This window comes from Phyllopteryx taeniolatus, chromosome 14 (genome assembly GCF_024500385.1).
Source record: "Phyllopteryx taeniolatus isolate TA_2022b chromosome 14, UOR_Ptae_1.2, whole genome shotgun sequence".
Classification (NCBI taxonomy): Eukaryota; Metazoa; Chordata; class Actinopteri; order Syngnathiformes; family Syngnathidae; genus Phyllopteryx; species Phyllopteryx taeniolatus.
In genome coordinates, this window is record NC_084515.1 from 22281244 (window position 1) to 22297043 (window position 15800).

Sequence of the window (15800 nt, forward strand, 5' to 3'; positions counted from 1 at the left end):
GGGCAGAATTTAGAGAGTGCTCATTACTCGTTCCATCTCTTCAGCTGTCTCTCTGTCTTTGAAAACTCTCTGTATCCAACTCGCCCTCCACAAAAGGCAACACTATTCACACTTACGTAGGTATGAACTGCAATTCAGACCTATCTACAGTATATGCTGCTGGTGCAGAACTTCGCGGGTTCAGGGTCAAGGTGACCAGCTGAAGTGACTTACTTTGGGCGAGAGAAAGGAGAGGGGGGGCTAGATGATGCGAGGTGGAGGCGGGGTTGGAATCCCGGCCCCGCCCGTGTGGAGTTTGCATGTTCTCCCCGTGCCTGCGTGGCTTTTCTCCGGGTACTCCGGTTTCCTCCCGCATCCCAAAAAACATGTACAGTAGGTTAATCAAAGACTCTAAATTGCCCGTAGGTGTGAATGTGAGTGCGAATGGTTGTTTGTTTGTATGTGCCCTGCGATTGGCCGGCGACCAGTTCGGGGTGTACCCCGCCTCTCGCCCAGAATCAGCTCCGGCATGCCCGCGACCCTAGTGAGGATAAACAGTACGGCTCTATGACTCGGTGTGCGAGTGAAGTGATTATACAATATTGTAGTAGAACCTCCATCCATCGATTTTCTAAACTGCTCGCCGCGTGGACTAAAGACTTTGTAGAACATTAGTCATTGTGGCAACTACTGGTTATTGAAGTGACTAATTGTCTGAAAGGTGAAACCAGGGTGCCATTGTTGTTGGAGTACACGAATAGATGATGGGAAGAATGGTCGGATACCCTCTAATGGAGCAGATGATGGGTTTAGTGAGTCTGAGAAAACTTGGATCCTGGCGGATTAGTTTGAGAGGAGGAGTAGAAAGGTCCGGGGTGGTCTGGTAGGCTTTAGGGGTCGCGTTAGGGATCGGTAGTACAGTGACGTATAGTCGGGTGGGGTATATTTCATATATGAATCATTATCTTTATGAATTCATCCACACAAAGCAGCCATCATTCAAATCACACACCTTTGATACACACTTTGAGGTACAGCATGAACATTTACATGTTGACTCATACCCATGTGACCCCATTTAGGGCCTCTGGATTCCAGGGAAAGTAACCCCTTCACCTCCCTCTCGCTTTCCGCTCTACCCAACAGCCCTGACAATAAACTCTAATTGCTTTACTGTCACAGCCAATCACGCTAGTTACTATCAATGTATTATTAACTATAAACATCCTTGAGGCCCAAAGAATGCCCTTAAAGACTGGGGGTACCACAGACACAAGTGAAAAGTATACCAATGGTGTATTCAGACTCAATTTTAGTCTCAATTGTTACAACTGTAATAGTGTTAATGGCGTTTGTTATTCTTATTCTATTAGGATTTATGGCATGACAGATAAACTGAGAACACATAATCATCCTGATATTTGGTTACCCTCTAGTGGTCATAAAAAGCAATGCAAGCCGAAACTCAATGACGTGTGAGTTTAGTATCCTGTGCTCAGAAAATTTGGTAACTCTGTCCACATACATGTGCAGTTCTGTCTTTGTGTATGTTTATATGGTTGTTTATACTTGTTGCTTTGTTATGTTTGCATTATTGTTCCGGATGTTTGTCAAATTTGCCTTAATTGTGCTGTTTATACATTTATACAACAGTTGGACAAACTCTGACATGACCGCAACTCTGTGACTGTAAGATGTTATTCATGGCACACTGGATCATGCTAAAAAAAAAAAAAAAAGCAACAACAACAAAAGAATAAAATAAAGCTCAAATAACTTCCTAATAAAGGAGAGCATCCATCTATCCATTTTGTGTGCCGCTTGCCCTATTGACCGACGGACAATTCAGAGACTTCGATGAGCCTAACGTCATGTAACACGCGTGTTGTTGTCACGTGGGAGGAAGCACGCAAACTCTACACAGGAAGGCTGGAGCCGAGATTGGGACCCCAAACATCTGAACTGTGAGGCAGACGTGCTCACACTGAATTGCCGAAAAAGAGGAAAACAAGTAAAAACATAACTCAACATTAGCATAAAGCAGAAACATGGGACGAAGGGCACAAAGGTGAAACAGAGAGGACAGGTAATGGTATACCTCTCTTTCTCTAACTCTCTCTCTCTCGCTTTTCCATTTACACTTCCACACGCACCCCCCAAACACACACACTGTAGCCACTAATCAATGACCCCAGTGTTGAAACTCTGCTTTTCTCATGCACTTCCCCCAGCTTCCTCTCACTCTCCCACTCCTCCGACGATGTGTTTTACATTTCATATTTCGGGAACGTGTTCGGTTAGAAAGGACCGTCCAGGTGGTCCAGAGTTAGAAGAAAATATGTCATCATGTGGAGAAGGCAGTCACGGCTTGGCGTGAATTAGAGACTATAATGACTACAACTAAAACTGGCACAAGGCACTTAATATGAACCCAAGAGAAAATAAAGACTAAATGCTATTTTCGGCTTTGTTGAACAAATTTGAATGCTTCTGGAAAGTCCCCCTAACTGGTGTGACCTTTCGTCTGATGTCAGCAGGGATCGTGAAGAGGATAAAGCGTGACGTAAACCAGGAATAGAAAAGTTGTAGAAAAAAAGGTAAGACAAGGCAAGCAGAATAAATACATACAAAATAATGACATTTTGGTAACTAGAATGAGGACTACTCGAAACTAAAGAGTACACAGAGACTTATGATTAACTAATTTCACAAAGAAAGACTTGAAAATGCCACTTATTTGTATTGGTTCTCCCTGTGATGCTTGAGATGGAAGAATTGTGTGGAATTAAGCTCTTTAGTATGTTTTTAAATGTTTTTTTTTTTCATTATAATTTTTTAAACATGCAGTTTAAAATTGCGGGAAACCCGTGTGACACAAACACAGATCTTAAAAGAGAGACAAAATAATAAGAAAGGCGAAAATAGGAGAACCGTGGGAGTCAAGGAGGTTATCACAAGTACGGGCCGCCCCGAGGGGCGGATTAACCCAAACATTTGACCCTGCATACAATTCTGAAGACCGATGCAGGACCTTTTCTTTTAATGTTAAAATTGTCCCCACACCGACGTCGCCAGAAATCCGAGTGCAGGTTGTGTTCATCCAGAGCCATTTGCCTTTTACTGAGTTTCACTTTTTGCTACCTGTGCTTACTTATCATTATGCGTTATGCAAGTGCATCAGCGTTTTGGTGGGTAGCAATTTGTTTGCAAGTGCTGTCTAACGAGGTGAAAAGCGCTTGGGGTTTGTAACAATTCAATAAGCGGGTGCAGACAAAAAGGTTTTGATTGAGAAATACTGTAAACTGCTCATCTTGTTATTTATGGCATACGTACATTTCATTTCACATCTCTCTTTTTTTTTAACTTTTATTTAAGTCCTGGGGTTGGATCAGTAATTCTACTATTATTATTATCGACTGAAGTACTTTTGCCAGTGTCTCTTTGCCATTTTGTTGTACTTTTCCATTACTATTGAACTCAAATAACCTGTTATTAACGAGTGTGTTTTTTGGAACTCTCTTTTCCTCGAGTTGTGGTTCTACTGCATCTCTCGCACTTGTTTGTTACTGAAGTGCTGATTAGTACTATTTATCAATATTTACAGTCTTTTTATTTGTCTCCATCATCAAGTCCAAGGAGAAGACGTTTTGTTCGTCACCTTGTTTATTTACAGCATGTTAGCAAGATTGCACTTAAACTGCACAGCAAATCAGAATGAAGGTGCAGATATAGGGGCTCCCTCGTTTTCTTGGCCCTGACATAAAATACATTTCGATTTGAAGAAAGTCACACGGCACGAGAAGGCACATTCACAGTTATTGCTGTATTTACTGTTTTGCATTTAATCGTGATATATTTTTGGGCGAGAAGTTGTTTTTTTTTCATACAAACATTTACTGTTTACTATTTTATTGTGAAATTTGGATGATATAAATCGCACGTAATGAATATTAATGACAAATATCGACTGTACTGTGCGTTTGCTGTACAACGCGGTCCGACTTACGTGCAAATTGGGGAATTCCGTTGCAAACCAAGGACCCCAGTGCAATCCCCCCCATGTGGAATATTAATCCCAAATGAAATATTTTTCAAAGTTTATTTTGAGCGGTCAAGAAGTGCGTTTTCGTTTTCCTCAATTCACTATTTCAAGAAACATTTTTTTTTGCAAATAATTGTTTTAGCAATTTAACATTGTTATGTATCCATAGCTGATCTTAAGTTAGCATTGTACTTTTGTACTCCATTTGGCCTCAATTGCTTCACAAGACAAAGACAAAGTTCACCAACAATCAATTATACTAATATAATATTAGACAGTCGTCGAGGTTGAGATGAACTTGGAACACATTCGATTTCTCAACACCACACTGTAAGGCCTACAGCACGCTGCAGATAAAGGAATGCATTGTTTGGACTTTGGAGATCAGAGGTGACCATCTGCAGAGGGCTTGTTTCCATGACACCAAGTGTCTCTGACTTTTACCCCATCCCACTTCCCAAATCTCCTGCCATCCGTCCTCTCACCCGCATTTCAGCCCCTGAGGCGCACAAAGAGGTCATCCAGTGATGTGCCTACTAAAGAAATTGGAGCAATTTGCTCGGTGACAGACATTTATTGTGTGGAATGAAAGACAACCTTCAGGGAAAAAAATGACAGGAAAATATTATCTCATATTTGCTGCACAGTGTTACTGGCAGAATACCATCTACAGTGTGCTCACTCGACAACACTTGATGCTTCGAGAGCTAAGCAGCTGGTTGTAACAGTCATGGGTCGCTTAGTAAATGCTGATCTGTTGTGGCCATTTCATTTGGTTTGTGTCTGCCTATTGTTACGACTGCAAGGCTGTCAACGAAATTGTCAATATTATAATGCAAAGAGTTGAGTTGTAGAGAGTCTGCTACTGATGATATTGATTTGTCGAGTGGGTGAAGGACTTTTCTCCTCCTCAATTTTTCTTTTTAACTAAACCATGACGCGCATCTGCCCAGAAACAGATGAACCAATGTGCACAAACAAACCGAATTATAATTATGTCTTTTGTTAACTGCCCATTTCTGAAAATGTATCTGTCAACAAGCCTTTCTGCACTTTTGGCCCACAGTTTTGCAGTCCCGATACTGAAGGGTGCACATTTACTGTAAGTGAATGTAAAAGAATAAATAAACATGATGGCCAAGATAGACCCAAAGTTAGTTAGTTAGTTATTTAAATGGTTTGACAGTCAATAGAGGGGCTGAAAACCAAACCAGTGTGACAAGGAGAGATTAAATGTTAAACCGTTTTGTTTGGCTGTGTTTTACCAGCTAATGCATTTGGTCTAACGTGACTATTATGTTTATTCACAATGATAACGTTTAATTGCAATCAGAAATTAATTCAAAATAATACATGTATCGTCACTTACTCTAATGTTCTGTTGGATCTCATTCCTCTTTTTACTAACTTCTAATATCACTGAATTTGCACATTTGTAACCTCTTGTGGGTTGAAGGTTTCATTGTTCGATAAAAAAATACAACTACTTTTAGAGGACAAAACATGTTTTGATGGAATGTATATATTTCATGGTAACATTATACATAACAGGCCCTATTTGCATGACTAGTGTCAATCCAGTATGGTGGGCGGCGCAATTGTGTGCCAGGGGCAGGTTAGACCAGTGTTGGCAATTTCATAGACCAGTGCGGCGGATCCGGGGTGCGTTAACAGCTGATTTCACTCGCTGCCAATCAAAGCAGGTCCTCTCAATCCCTTTAAATGTGGCGCAATGACAGCCTGGACGCAGACGTCTCTGCGAGGAAGAGGGCGATGGGGAAGCTAACGATGCGTAATCGCAGCGATCGATGCTCGAGTGGAGCATTATCACTGCTCTTGACTCAACGTGCCGATCACAATAGATCACTATTTCAAGTGTTTAGATTTGATTTGGGCACAACTCAACAACTAAAGTATTATTATAGATTCATGTTATTTACAGTATTGGACTACCTTTAATCCCATAAATCTATTTTACTCCCCCCCAAAAAAAGAAAAAATATGAAGCAGTCATACAATAAATATAATGCTGATGGTAATCTAAATAAACGCTTCAAGGTTTTTTGCAACTATATGAAGTTACATGGAGTCCTTCAATTAGTAGACAGACGTCCTTTGTAGTCTTTCTGCCCCAAAGCATAGCTTGTGTAACATACACAATGATGATGATTCATGGTTAACCTTTCAAAAGTAACCATGGAAATGAAGATACAAACATCAGCAGCCACTCACTTATGTACAGTAGACTGAATGAACAACATTCATCAACCAAAACCCTTTTGAGTTTGTTTAACTTCTGAATTTTTTTGACTCCTCATTATCCTTAACACAACGGTGGAACTACGATTCATGGAAAACACCATTTTTTTTCTTTTGGCATTAAAGTTTCCAGTTAATGATATTCATTCCCATAAAATGCAAAAGTGTTGACTGTTACACCATTACCTTTTACAGTAGTTCCATTGTGCCAAACCATTTTCCAATCCAAGTCACTTTTGCACAATGAACACATTCCACACGCTGCCCTGAGTCAGTCCAATCCTAATAAACCGACGACATCCAGGCGGAGCCGCTCTAGTTTCGTGTGTGACCATGCCGTGGTCGCACATCAAGTTTGTGTCTCGCTCAATGCTTAACGGAGCTGGCGACAAATAATGTCATGGGTGGAAACTGGTTGAAAAGCAGACTATGGATGCACGAAGGAAGACAACTCGCGTATGCAAAAGTCATGCGTGATTTCGTACCGTCGTAGTACCTGGAGAATACTCACACAGAGCTCAGATTCGAACCACAAACCTCAGAACTGTGAGGCAAACATGCAAACCGCTAGGTACCGTGCTCACCAGGTAGGAGGTAGGAAAAGCAGTTGTAATTTCAGATTTTGGAACAACAGTTGAAGCGGTTGGACAGCATTTTTGAATGAAAGAGTGTCTGAAGGCGCATAATAGCAGTTGATTAGAAATCGCCCATATAAATCAATCGACTTATAGGGGGCTGACCCAAGATCTGGCTCACTGGCCCTGAGGGATGGGCCTACAAGCCAGAGAACAAATGTTCCTGTGCATTTTACAGTTACCTTCAACTTTACAATGATTTTCCATTTACAGAAATAATGCAGTGTTGAGATTTCATTTGTCAATGAGGTTACTATTGTGGTTACGGCTTACAATGGTGAAGAAATGCAATGCAATATTGTGAAGTGCTATTGTTTACATTCTGCACGCATTATATTGTCAGAGCAGGCCTGTTGTGTGTAGACACAAAACCACGTTACATTTTAAACATTGGTACCTTGAGTTTAATTCCTTCCTTATATTACTTAAATTAGCAGTTTAGTTTCTGAGAACTTTAACCAGATGCTAAACTGCTCATCTGTACCTATAAAAAATGCAAACATTCCAGACAAGTAAGTAACCAGAATATTTCTTTCTGGTTGCATGATTTTATTATTCATTTCATTTTCAACATACCGTTTGAATGTATTTACTTTAGTCTATATGTCGGACAACCTCTATTTACAAGGAGAACAACACTTGCATTCGTGATACAGAGAGGTTAATGTAACTAACTTAACTTAACTTAACGGTAGTTACTTTTGAAATCAACTAATCGGTCAAGTGACAACGCTGCTAATAGCACGAGTTTCTGGCAGTTACAATGTGGTTCTTCTGATCCTGGCAGTCAGTTTAGTGAGCTGTTTAGTGTGTGGAGAATTTAAAAAAAAGCATGCACATCATGCACAAAGATTTTGAAATGGAAAGTCATTTTTGTCATCACTTGCCAAAAATCACACATCCACGCACATTAACATTGCACCTCCCATTACTACCGCACGCACACATGCACGCTATTACCATGAAGCAGCCAGAACAGCGTATTTCTCACCTTGCTGCAGCGTTTGGCTTGTCTGCCACCAGCATGGAGATACACATGCATTCCCATGCATGCATTAAAAAGGGGAACTTGCCCTGCTGCCGAACAAACAATCGTTCCCACCGAGTTTTGTAAGAGGTAGCAGCAAGAGGTAGCTCAATCAACATCCCAGCAACAGAAGTGTAAAAATGGAAAAGGAAAAGGGAATGGGACTATGTTATGTGTTTGCTAACGTAGTTTAGGGTCTGTGATGTTGCTGTCAATAATCACTGCAAATTAATGTTAATTTGGAGGAAATAAGGAGCGTTGGAATGGACTTTTTTAAAATCTTAGTTTGTTGTATTTTAAACACGACTTAAAGATCTGTTTCAAGCAGGGCTGGGTCAACGTTTGCGCTTTAGGGTCACCTTTCATTTATAAAATGGGCCGATGAGCAAGGTCAATAAAGTTAAAATGTGTTAGTTAATGTGTATGCAAAATACTTAATGTAAATAAAAAACGTATTGTCATGTCTTCCATAATATTGTTTAAAATTAATTTACTTAGATATAATAAATTTATATTAAAAAAACTAAAATGGTTTATCTAACTAATATATAGTATATTATTATGTACTACATTATTATTATTATTTACCACATTATTTATATTTTTAGTATTTTTTGTATATTATATAAAATTGCTCATTTTAACAATGACATAATGATTCATGTTTTGATTGTTGTTATTAATTGAAATTAAGCATGTATGTAATAATAATAATAATAATAATAATAATAATAATAATGTATTAGACTAATATAGCACTTTTCATGATACTCAAAGATGCTTTCCAATTGCATGCATTATGCATTCACTCCACAGTCACACCCTGGTGGTGGTAAGCCACTTGTGTAGCCACAGCTGCCCTGGGCCAGTCTGATGGAAGCGTGGCAAACACAACAACGACATACACTCGGGCGGAGATATGAATCGGCGACCCGGTTCAGACCGCAACAGACAGTGACGACTGCTGGGAAAAGTATCCCGCTCCCCACTCTTGAGAACTTCCACAGTCCCTCCACATCCTGGTCACCACCTTTTCCAGCTACTTCCCTCAGGTAGGCGCTATCAAAGAATGCAAACTAAAACCAGCAGAAATTCCAAAAGGTTCTTCCTCTTCTTCCCCCTTGCCATTAACTTCTTAAACAGTTGCAATACAATGCCATTGTGACATGCCGCCAATTTTGCACATCGCTGTTAAGACACTACTACATTATTACTGCATTCACTGCATTATTTGCATATCTATTGTTGATTACTACTGGCTACTACATGCTTGAGAACTCTCTGCACCATTTGCACAATTGTCAGCGGTCCAGATTATCGCACTATTAGTCACTTTATGTTGCTTGAGGACTCTGCATCATTTGCACAATTCTCATTGTGTCAGCACTAATAACCTTTCTTTGCTAAATGACTAGCCGTATTTTTATACCCTAAATGTATATTTTGTCGTAGTGGCTGTTTGTTGTCATAGTAGCGTGGCTCCAACTATTGGAGATTTAAACAACTATTACTTTAAAAAAAAATATATTCATTCTTATAGATTCTTATAGTTTTATTTTCATTACAATAAATCAAGGAACAAAATGTTTATTGAGATACATCAATGCAAAAATAAAAAAATGAGTAAACACAATCTTGCATAAAAAAAAACGAAACACAATTAACCTAATCAATATTACTCCTGATAATGTAAACGCTCAGTGAGCCACAATGGGCCATACTTTGCCCACCTCTGGTTTAGAGGCGCTTTGAAAAAAATAAGTGTAACTGCAGACTGGAGTAAATAAGTGAGTAAGTATTTGGACACTTGGCAAATGAGAAACGTAAGATGGAATAAAATATATTTGACCCGCCCCATTTGCTGCTATTAACCCTCCACTCCCTCCGAGAGAAAGATTCTCCCCAATATTTCAACGTGTGCCTGGGGGAATTGTTGTCCCTTCACCCAGAAGAACATTCGTGAGGTAAGAGGTCACATGAGAGATGACCTGATGGCTCACAATCTCTGTTGTAATTTTTCTACTTGAGCTCAGGGCACGTCAATTCTTCCACACCAAACTCATATTTATTTTCTGCACTGGTACACAGTCATGCTGGAACAGTTGCGAGTCTTCCTCAAATTGTTTCTACAAAGTCAAAAACATGGATTTGCCCTAAATGTTTTGGTAAAATGCAGAATTAAGATTAAGGGGGTAATAATGTTTCCAGCCCAACTGCTGATAAATTAATTACTAAGATACCTCTGTCTAAAGAGTGTGTAGGAGACAATGTTTTTGCAGTTGAACTTAAAATGAGAATTCAGAACACTTGCTGCGTTTATGAAAATGAAAGTCAGAGGATAATGTACTGTGCGTCTGGGCAAGCACACAACGGATTTAAATTTTGTAAGGTGCTACCTGTCTTTATAATTATGGGCTTTAATAATCGCATTCTCAAGAGGTATATGAATTGACAGCATCAGAAGCAGCATGGACATTACCTTCCAGAACCTCTGACGCAGCAGTACCACACCACAGAAGGACGAGATGCACAACTAGAGGCCACCTGAGGAGAATCGTAGGTCATTAGCTCTATTTTGTTTCACTTTAATATTTTATTTTTGAATGAAAAGCTTTAAATGTGTTAAACAAGATAGCTCCAAAATGTGAGAAAGGTTTGTTTGAGTTTAGAGCTTCTTAAAGGTACACAGATGTATGACTGAGGGTCTTTGGAAGCAAAGTTGTAAATGTCTTACCCTCTCAGCATTTTGGAAGGAAAGGATTTACAAATCCACGAGACAAATCCAAGTGCATGTGTGCGATGAAATTCTGGCTAAATTTGTGCTCCCCCTGTCTCACAGCTCGCTCTCGCCCTCTCTGCAGTACAAAAGCTCTCTCAGTTCTGAGCCGAGTCTTCAGGCCCACAGAGCTGGGAAATGTGATTCCCTTGGTGAGAAACCCCACCCTGAACCCACTCAAATGAGCCCCCCACCCCTCACTAGGTTACTGCATGAGTCAGTTTTCTTGTATTGATTTGATAGTACGATGCCTTTGTAAAACAACTTCTCACCTTTAACTTGAGTCCGTCACATTTGTCCTGGTTCCATTTGAGCAATGTTACAACTTAATTGAAGTTAATGACAATAATTGGCTCAATGGTGGATACATCTGTGAGCAAATATGACATTAGTTACGATCCAGATAGCCCGTTTAACCAAGAGGGCCTCCATCTGCCTTCAGATCCTCGCAAAACTCCAAATGTCAAACTCAGGGATTTTGTGCTACTTTAATTTGGGTTTGTATTTTTCCTGGATATTTACACTGGAGTCCAAATTGTCAACTCATTTTGACATGCATACAGTACATTTAGTTGTTATTACAACCAATACTATGTTAATATTGCAACAACAACAATATAGGCACATTAAGCCAATTTTTTCCCCCCCACGTTGGCCTTTCTACTTGCATGGTCACAGCAGCACAGAGAGAAAAAAAAACACCACTTTAGGGTTGGGAGAGGACCACTCTATTCACTGAGCCAATCCTTCAACCTGACTGAACTACAGTACACACTAAAAACTGATGGGTCAAACTTGGAATGCATTGATTTCACAACCCAGCTATTGCTATAAGCTGATGGTTCTGAGACTGATCAACGACATTGGGTTACAGGTACACCACTATTGGTTTGAGAAGACCCGCCTTCTTGAAGTCGCGATTTTTGTTTGATTGCACTTATTTTATTCAATTGCGACTTGGAGCCACATGCTGACCGCTTCCTATATGGTGAAGCGGAACAGTAAGTACAAAAGTGTAGTTACTCTAGCCTTTACATTCATCTAAGATAATATGTACATTTATTATTTGTGGAAAAGTTCAACGCAAATGGCTGGCAACCAATTCAGGGTGTACCCCACCTCTCGCCCAAAGTCCAGCACCCTCGCGACACAAGTGAGGATAAGTGGTTCAGAAGATGGATGGTTGGATGATTGGATGTTAGTAACGCTAACTATAAAATACTTTTCCAGAACAAACAGTTTGGGCTGGTTATATATGATGCAGCAACATCAACATGGGGCCAAAGAACAGAGGGATTAATACATTATTTGTTATTATTGTGTTTTAGACCGCTTTTTGTTTCACATTTGACCAGTCCAACGGCAAGATCACATTCGACCCAACGGCAGGGTCGCATTTGACCAAACGGCAAGGTCGCATTCGACCCAACGGCAAGGTCGCATTCGACCCAACGGCAAGGTCGGGTTCAACCTATTTTGGAGAAGACAGCCCCAACCCAGCACGCAGGGTCAAACCCCCTAACCCAGACCCGCTGTGCTAAAATAACCACTTGTTTGTTCGGTCCAACTTTAGCTCTTAAAGTCTATTGTCAAATGTTACAACGGCCCTAATATTGATCAGTGACATTGTTGGGAGTCTTATTGCTTTGGCTGTGACTCTCCCTACTTCATGCATCTTGTGTGTATTCTTTTTTTTTTTTAAACACCCCCTTTGCTGAGTCTGGTCTTTCTTTTGAAGCAAGTGTCACAAATAAAGTGTAAGAAAAACATGTACTAAATGAACTGAGGTTGTATGGTGACATCTCACGTGACTTGCTACAAGCTCACACGACATCATGCATGAAGGTACTTTGAACGCCAAAGAGGTTTTTGGAGAGATCCTCGTTTCGATTCCTGACTGCTGTCAAGGTGCCCTTGAGCAAGGCTCCAGAACCACCTGAAACTCAACTATCACTGACATCTCTTCTTGCATGCCTGCATGTCTGTGCTCTGGTTCTGTGTGTAGTGTGTAGAGCCATCAAAAGGTTTTTATTTCCTAAAAATGTTTTGGTAGAATTCCAAATAAAACATATCGTAGGTCTTTGATTGTAGGATAAACTAAGTAAATTATATAACACAAAATACTTGTTCATTGCTCAGGTGGTTACCAGATTAACAAATGCAAGAAAACTATGTGATCCCAAAAACTTGTCCACGTCTTGATGAATTGAAAAAATTGTGTCAGATAAAGCCAAAGCGCTCAACAAGTTCAGAGGGCGTCGCTCGGAGAATGCCCGTGCTGTGATGTTAACACCCCATTATTAGCAGAAGCAGGAATGATAATGGCCCTGGAGAAAATAAAATGTGCCCTCCATTTCCTCATCCTCAGGCTCTCTTCCTCTTTGTGGAAAACATTCCCTCACCAGGGAGCTCACTTTTGTTTGACCTCTTGAGCTCGTCTCCTAGACGGAGCTGTCAGATAAAGGAAAATGCTACTTAGCCAAAGGTAGAAAACCCCCCTCCAGCTCGGTATGCTGGGGAATTATTCCCTTTCTCTGAGCGTCAATAACCTGACCACAAAATAGTACGCTGAAGACGACTGAGTGTCAATAATTATCTTAAAGAAGTATAACATTATATAATTCAAGAAGGATGTAGCTAGTGACAGATGTTATGATCACACACCACCACAATGGATTTGAAAGGTTTCACAAAAGTGAGGCATTCACAATTCAGAAATGACAGACATTTTGAGTTGCATATGTCCGTTTTCAGTGTCTCAAAAGTATTTGGACATTTGCTATTCTCGCCGCTATCTTGACACTCCTGGACGTTTAGGCTCCTGAATGCCTTTTCAAAACTGAGTTGAACTGCAAAACACGCACCAAATGAATAGGGCAGGGAAGGAGGAAGAGTAACTGGCATATTACTGACATGTAATAGTACTTTTTCCATTATATGCACAGGTAAATATGCCAAGCGATTGACAGGGGTGATGCAAACCACTGCTGGTTACTCATTGAATGAGCAGAATCGTCATCGCTGTCTCAGTATGCACGGCTTTTACTTACGCTTCAAATAAACACGCTCATGTCAGCAAACCTGGTTTCTCTCTTGATGTTGCAGCATTTCTATTTTGTTGCAGTGGTCCATTTTCTTATTGCCACCAGTCTCCTCTCATATAAGTATCTCAAATGTGTCTTCATACCTTCTTCTTCACTGTGGTTGTTAATTAGCATGTCTCGGTTTAACTGATTATTTCCTTGCAGCTTGGTTTTCCCAGATTCCTCCGGTGCTATTTTGAAGTGGAAACATGACCGTCCAAAGCCAAGTCAAGAGGAACTGAGTAGACCTGAGCTGAGCCGAGATAATACTTTGGAGTCAAAATGCGGCAGTCGTTCATTTATATCATAGTTGATAATTCCACCGCACTTTTACTGTCATGTATTTTTTTCCCCCCATCTTCTGTGCATGCTGACCCAGCAAACCAATGTGTGGCACTAACGAGAAGCCATTCATAGACAGCCAACTTTCCCTGGACAGACATGGAGGATTTGGGGGAATAATTGATTTTGGGAAACAGTGATTGCACGGGCCTGTTAGGTAAGAAATGACAATGATTATCAGTGACTTATCCAAGAATGTTAGAAAGTTAGAACTATCAAGAAGCTCATCATTTATTCAATACAAAACACTGGGCATCGAAGAAACAGGAAGGGGAATCAACGTTGAAAAAAAGCATCTTGTTGCCCTTACAATATCCAACCATTATTTAGATCCATTTCCTTTGTATATACACTTCCTGTTTGGCCTTTTCCTGCCTTTTGTCTCTATGTGGGAACCGATGCAAGTATGTCATGCATTAGAGGTTCCTACCGGGCATCAACACTTGAAGCTCCTTCTTTGGGATGTTCAGCTGCAAACCCTGTTTACTTACACTCACTGTGCTGCTGGTATTGTGGTATCATGCAAGAGTCGTGGGGTTCTTGAGACTGATTGCTATTTATGTGTTTCCTTCTTCGACCGAAAACGCCGCCAGCTTGGTTGCGGCGGGCGTTCGCGCACGTGGTGGCACTCGGAGGTGCCCGAGGACAAAAAGGGAACCAAAGAAGGGGGAGGGGTGGCCGGAGGTCACCCAGCTGGCCAGCTGCCAGCACAGGTACGAGGAGAAGGAAAAAGAAGCCTCAACTCAACTCAACCCAGGTTCAACCCAACTCTGAGAAAGGTGTCAGTTTAGAGTTAAATATCCCAGGGGCGGGGCGTAGGAAGAGGGAGTGCCGACTTGGAGAAGACCACCCCCACCAGCCTGAATCTTGTCTGCAAATTTGAGTAATTTTTTTTCTTTTTTTAAATATTAATCTCAAGCACTCCCAACTTTGTACTCTCATGCCTAGAATCATTGTTTAAACTTTGCTCGTGACAGATGGGTTGCTTACTGTTCAATACAACATTTCGTACTGTTTGATTTCAAATTATGAACCGCTTTCAAAATCATGCAGAGGAGCTGTCAAAGTGAGAATGGGGACACAGACACCAAGGCATACGTTTGGAATATTTCTACAGAGTTTACAAGGTATAAAAAATGGACAATTTATCTTCTGTTAACAAACATCAAAGGCACGTCCACAAGTTCTGGCGCTTGGAGTTTTTCTCAACGCCAGTGGGTGGAGCCTCACTCGCATCGGTGGATATTTACCACATAGTCTTCCACAACCATTTGGTCCGGGAAGGGGTCTTTTGAAGACAGGAATCAAGATTTGACGGTTAAGTTAGGTTAAGGTCCACTTGACGTACACCGAGCAATGTCCTAGTCGCCGTCTCCCAGCAGGGCAGCGTGGAGGAGTGGGAGTTCTCAGGTGGTCGCGAGTCTCTGTGACGCCTCAAAGCTGCGGCGTGCATGTACGATACAGTATGAATAAGAAACAATTCTTCTTGGTTCCTAAAATTATTGTGTCAGTAGCTAGTTTTACTTTCACATTTCATGACATGAATGTCCTTAGTGCGGTCGCAGGTTTAGGAAATTAACATGAATTGTTGATGAACAACTCGACCCTCAATTACGTTTATATATTACACAACCTGTAGCCATGGAGTCATGCCCAC

At 40.8% G+C, this 15800-nt stretch overlaps 1 protein-coding gene and 1 long non-coding RNA gene across 4 annotated transcripts in view; one reads left to right on the top strand and one right to left on the bottom strand.

Annotated features, from left to right (window-relative positions):
• col15a1b (collagen, type XV, alpha 1b) overlaps positions 1 to 10830 on the bottom strand; it is a 39057-nt gene extending 28227 nt beyond the window's left edge. Inside the window, exons 1-2 of the mRNA XM_061797218.1 lie at positions 10677 to 10830; positions 10422 to 10486 (exon numbers count right to left, since the gene is read on the bottom strand). Of these exons, the coding sequence (XP_061653202.1) occupies positions 10422 to 10486; positions 10677 to 10687 (76 nt within the window). The 5' untranslated portion in view covers positions 10688 to 10830. The remainder of the gene's footprint in view (positions 1 to 10421; positions 10487 to 10676) is intronic.
• LOC133488829 (uncharacterized) lies at positions 1935 to 14465 on the top strand. Of its 3 annotated transcripts, XR_009791753.1 has the most exons (6): positions 1935 to 2065; positions 2517 to 2576; positions 8759 to 8994; positions 10398 to 10502; positions 10782 to 10870; positions 13664 to 14465. It is a non-coding gene; the product is annotated as an uncharacterized LOC133488829 (long non-coding RNA). The 3 variants fall into 3 exon arrangements; XR_009791751.1 differs by lacking the exon at positions 1935 to 2065 and having other exon boundaries at positions 2267 to 2576; XR_009791752.1 differs by lacking the exon at positions 1935 to 2065 and having other exon boundaries at positions 2267 to 2576; positions 10429 to 10502.
• Positions 14466 to 15800: the final 1335 nt, after the last annotated feature.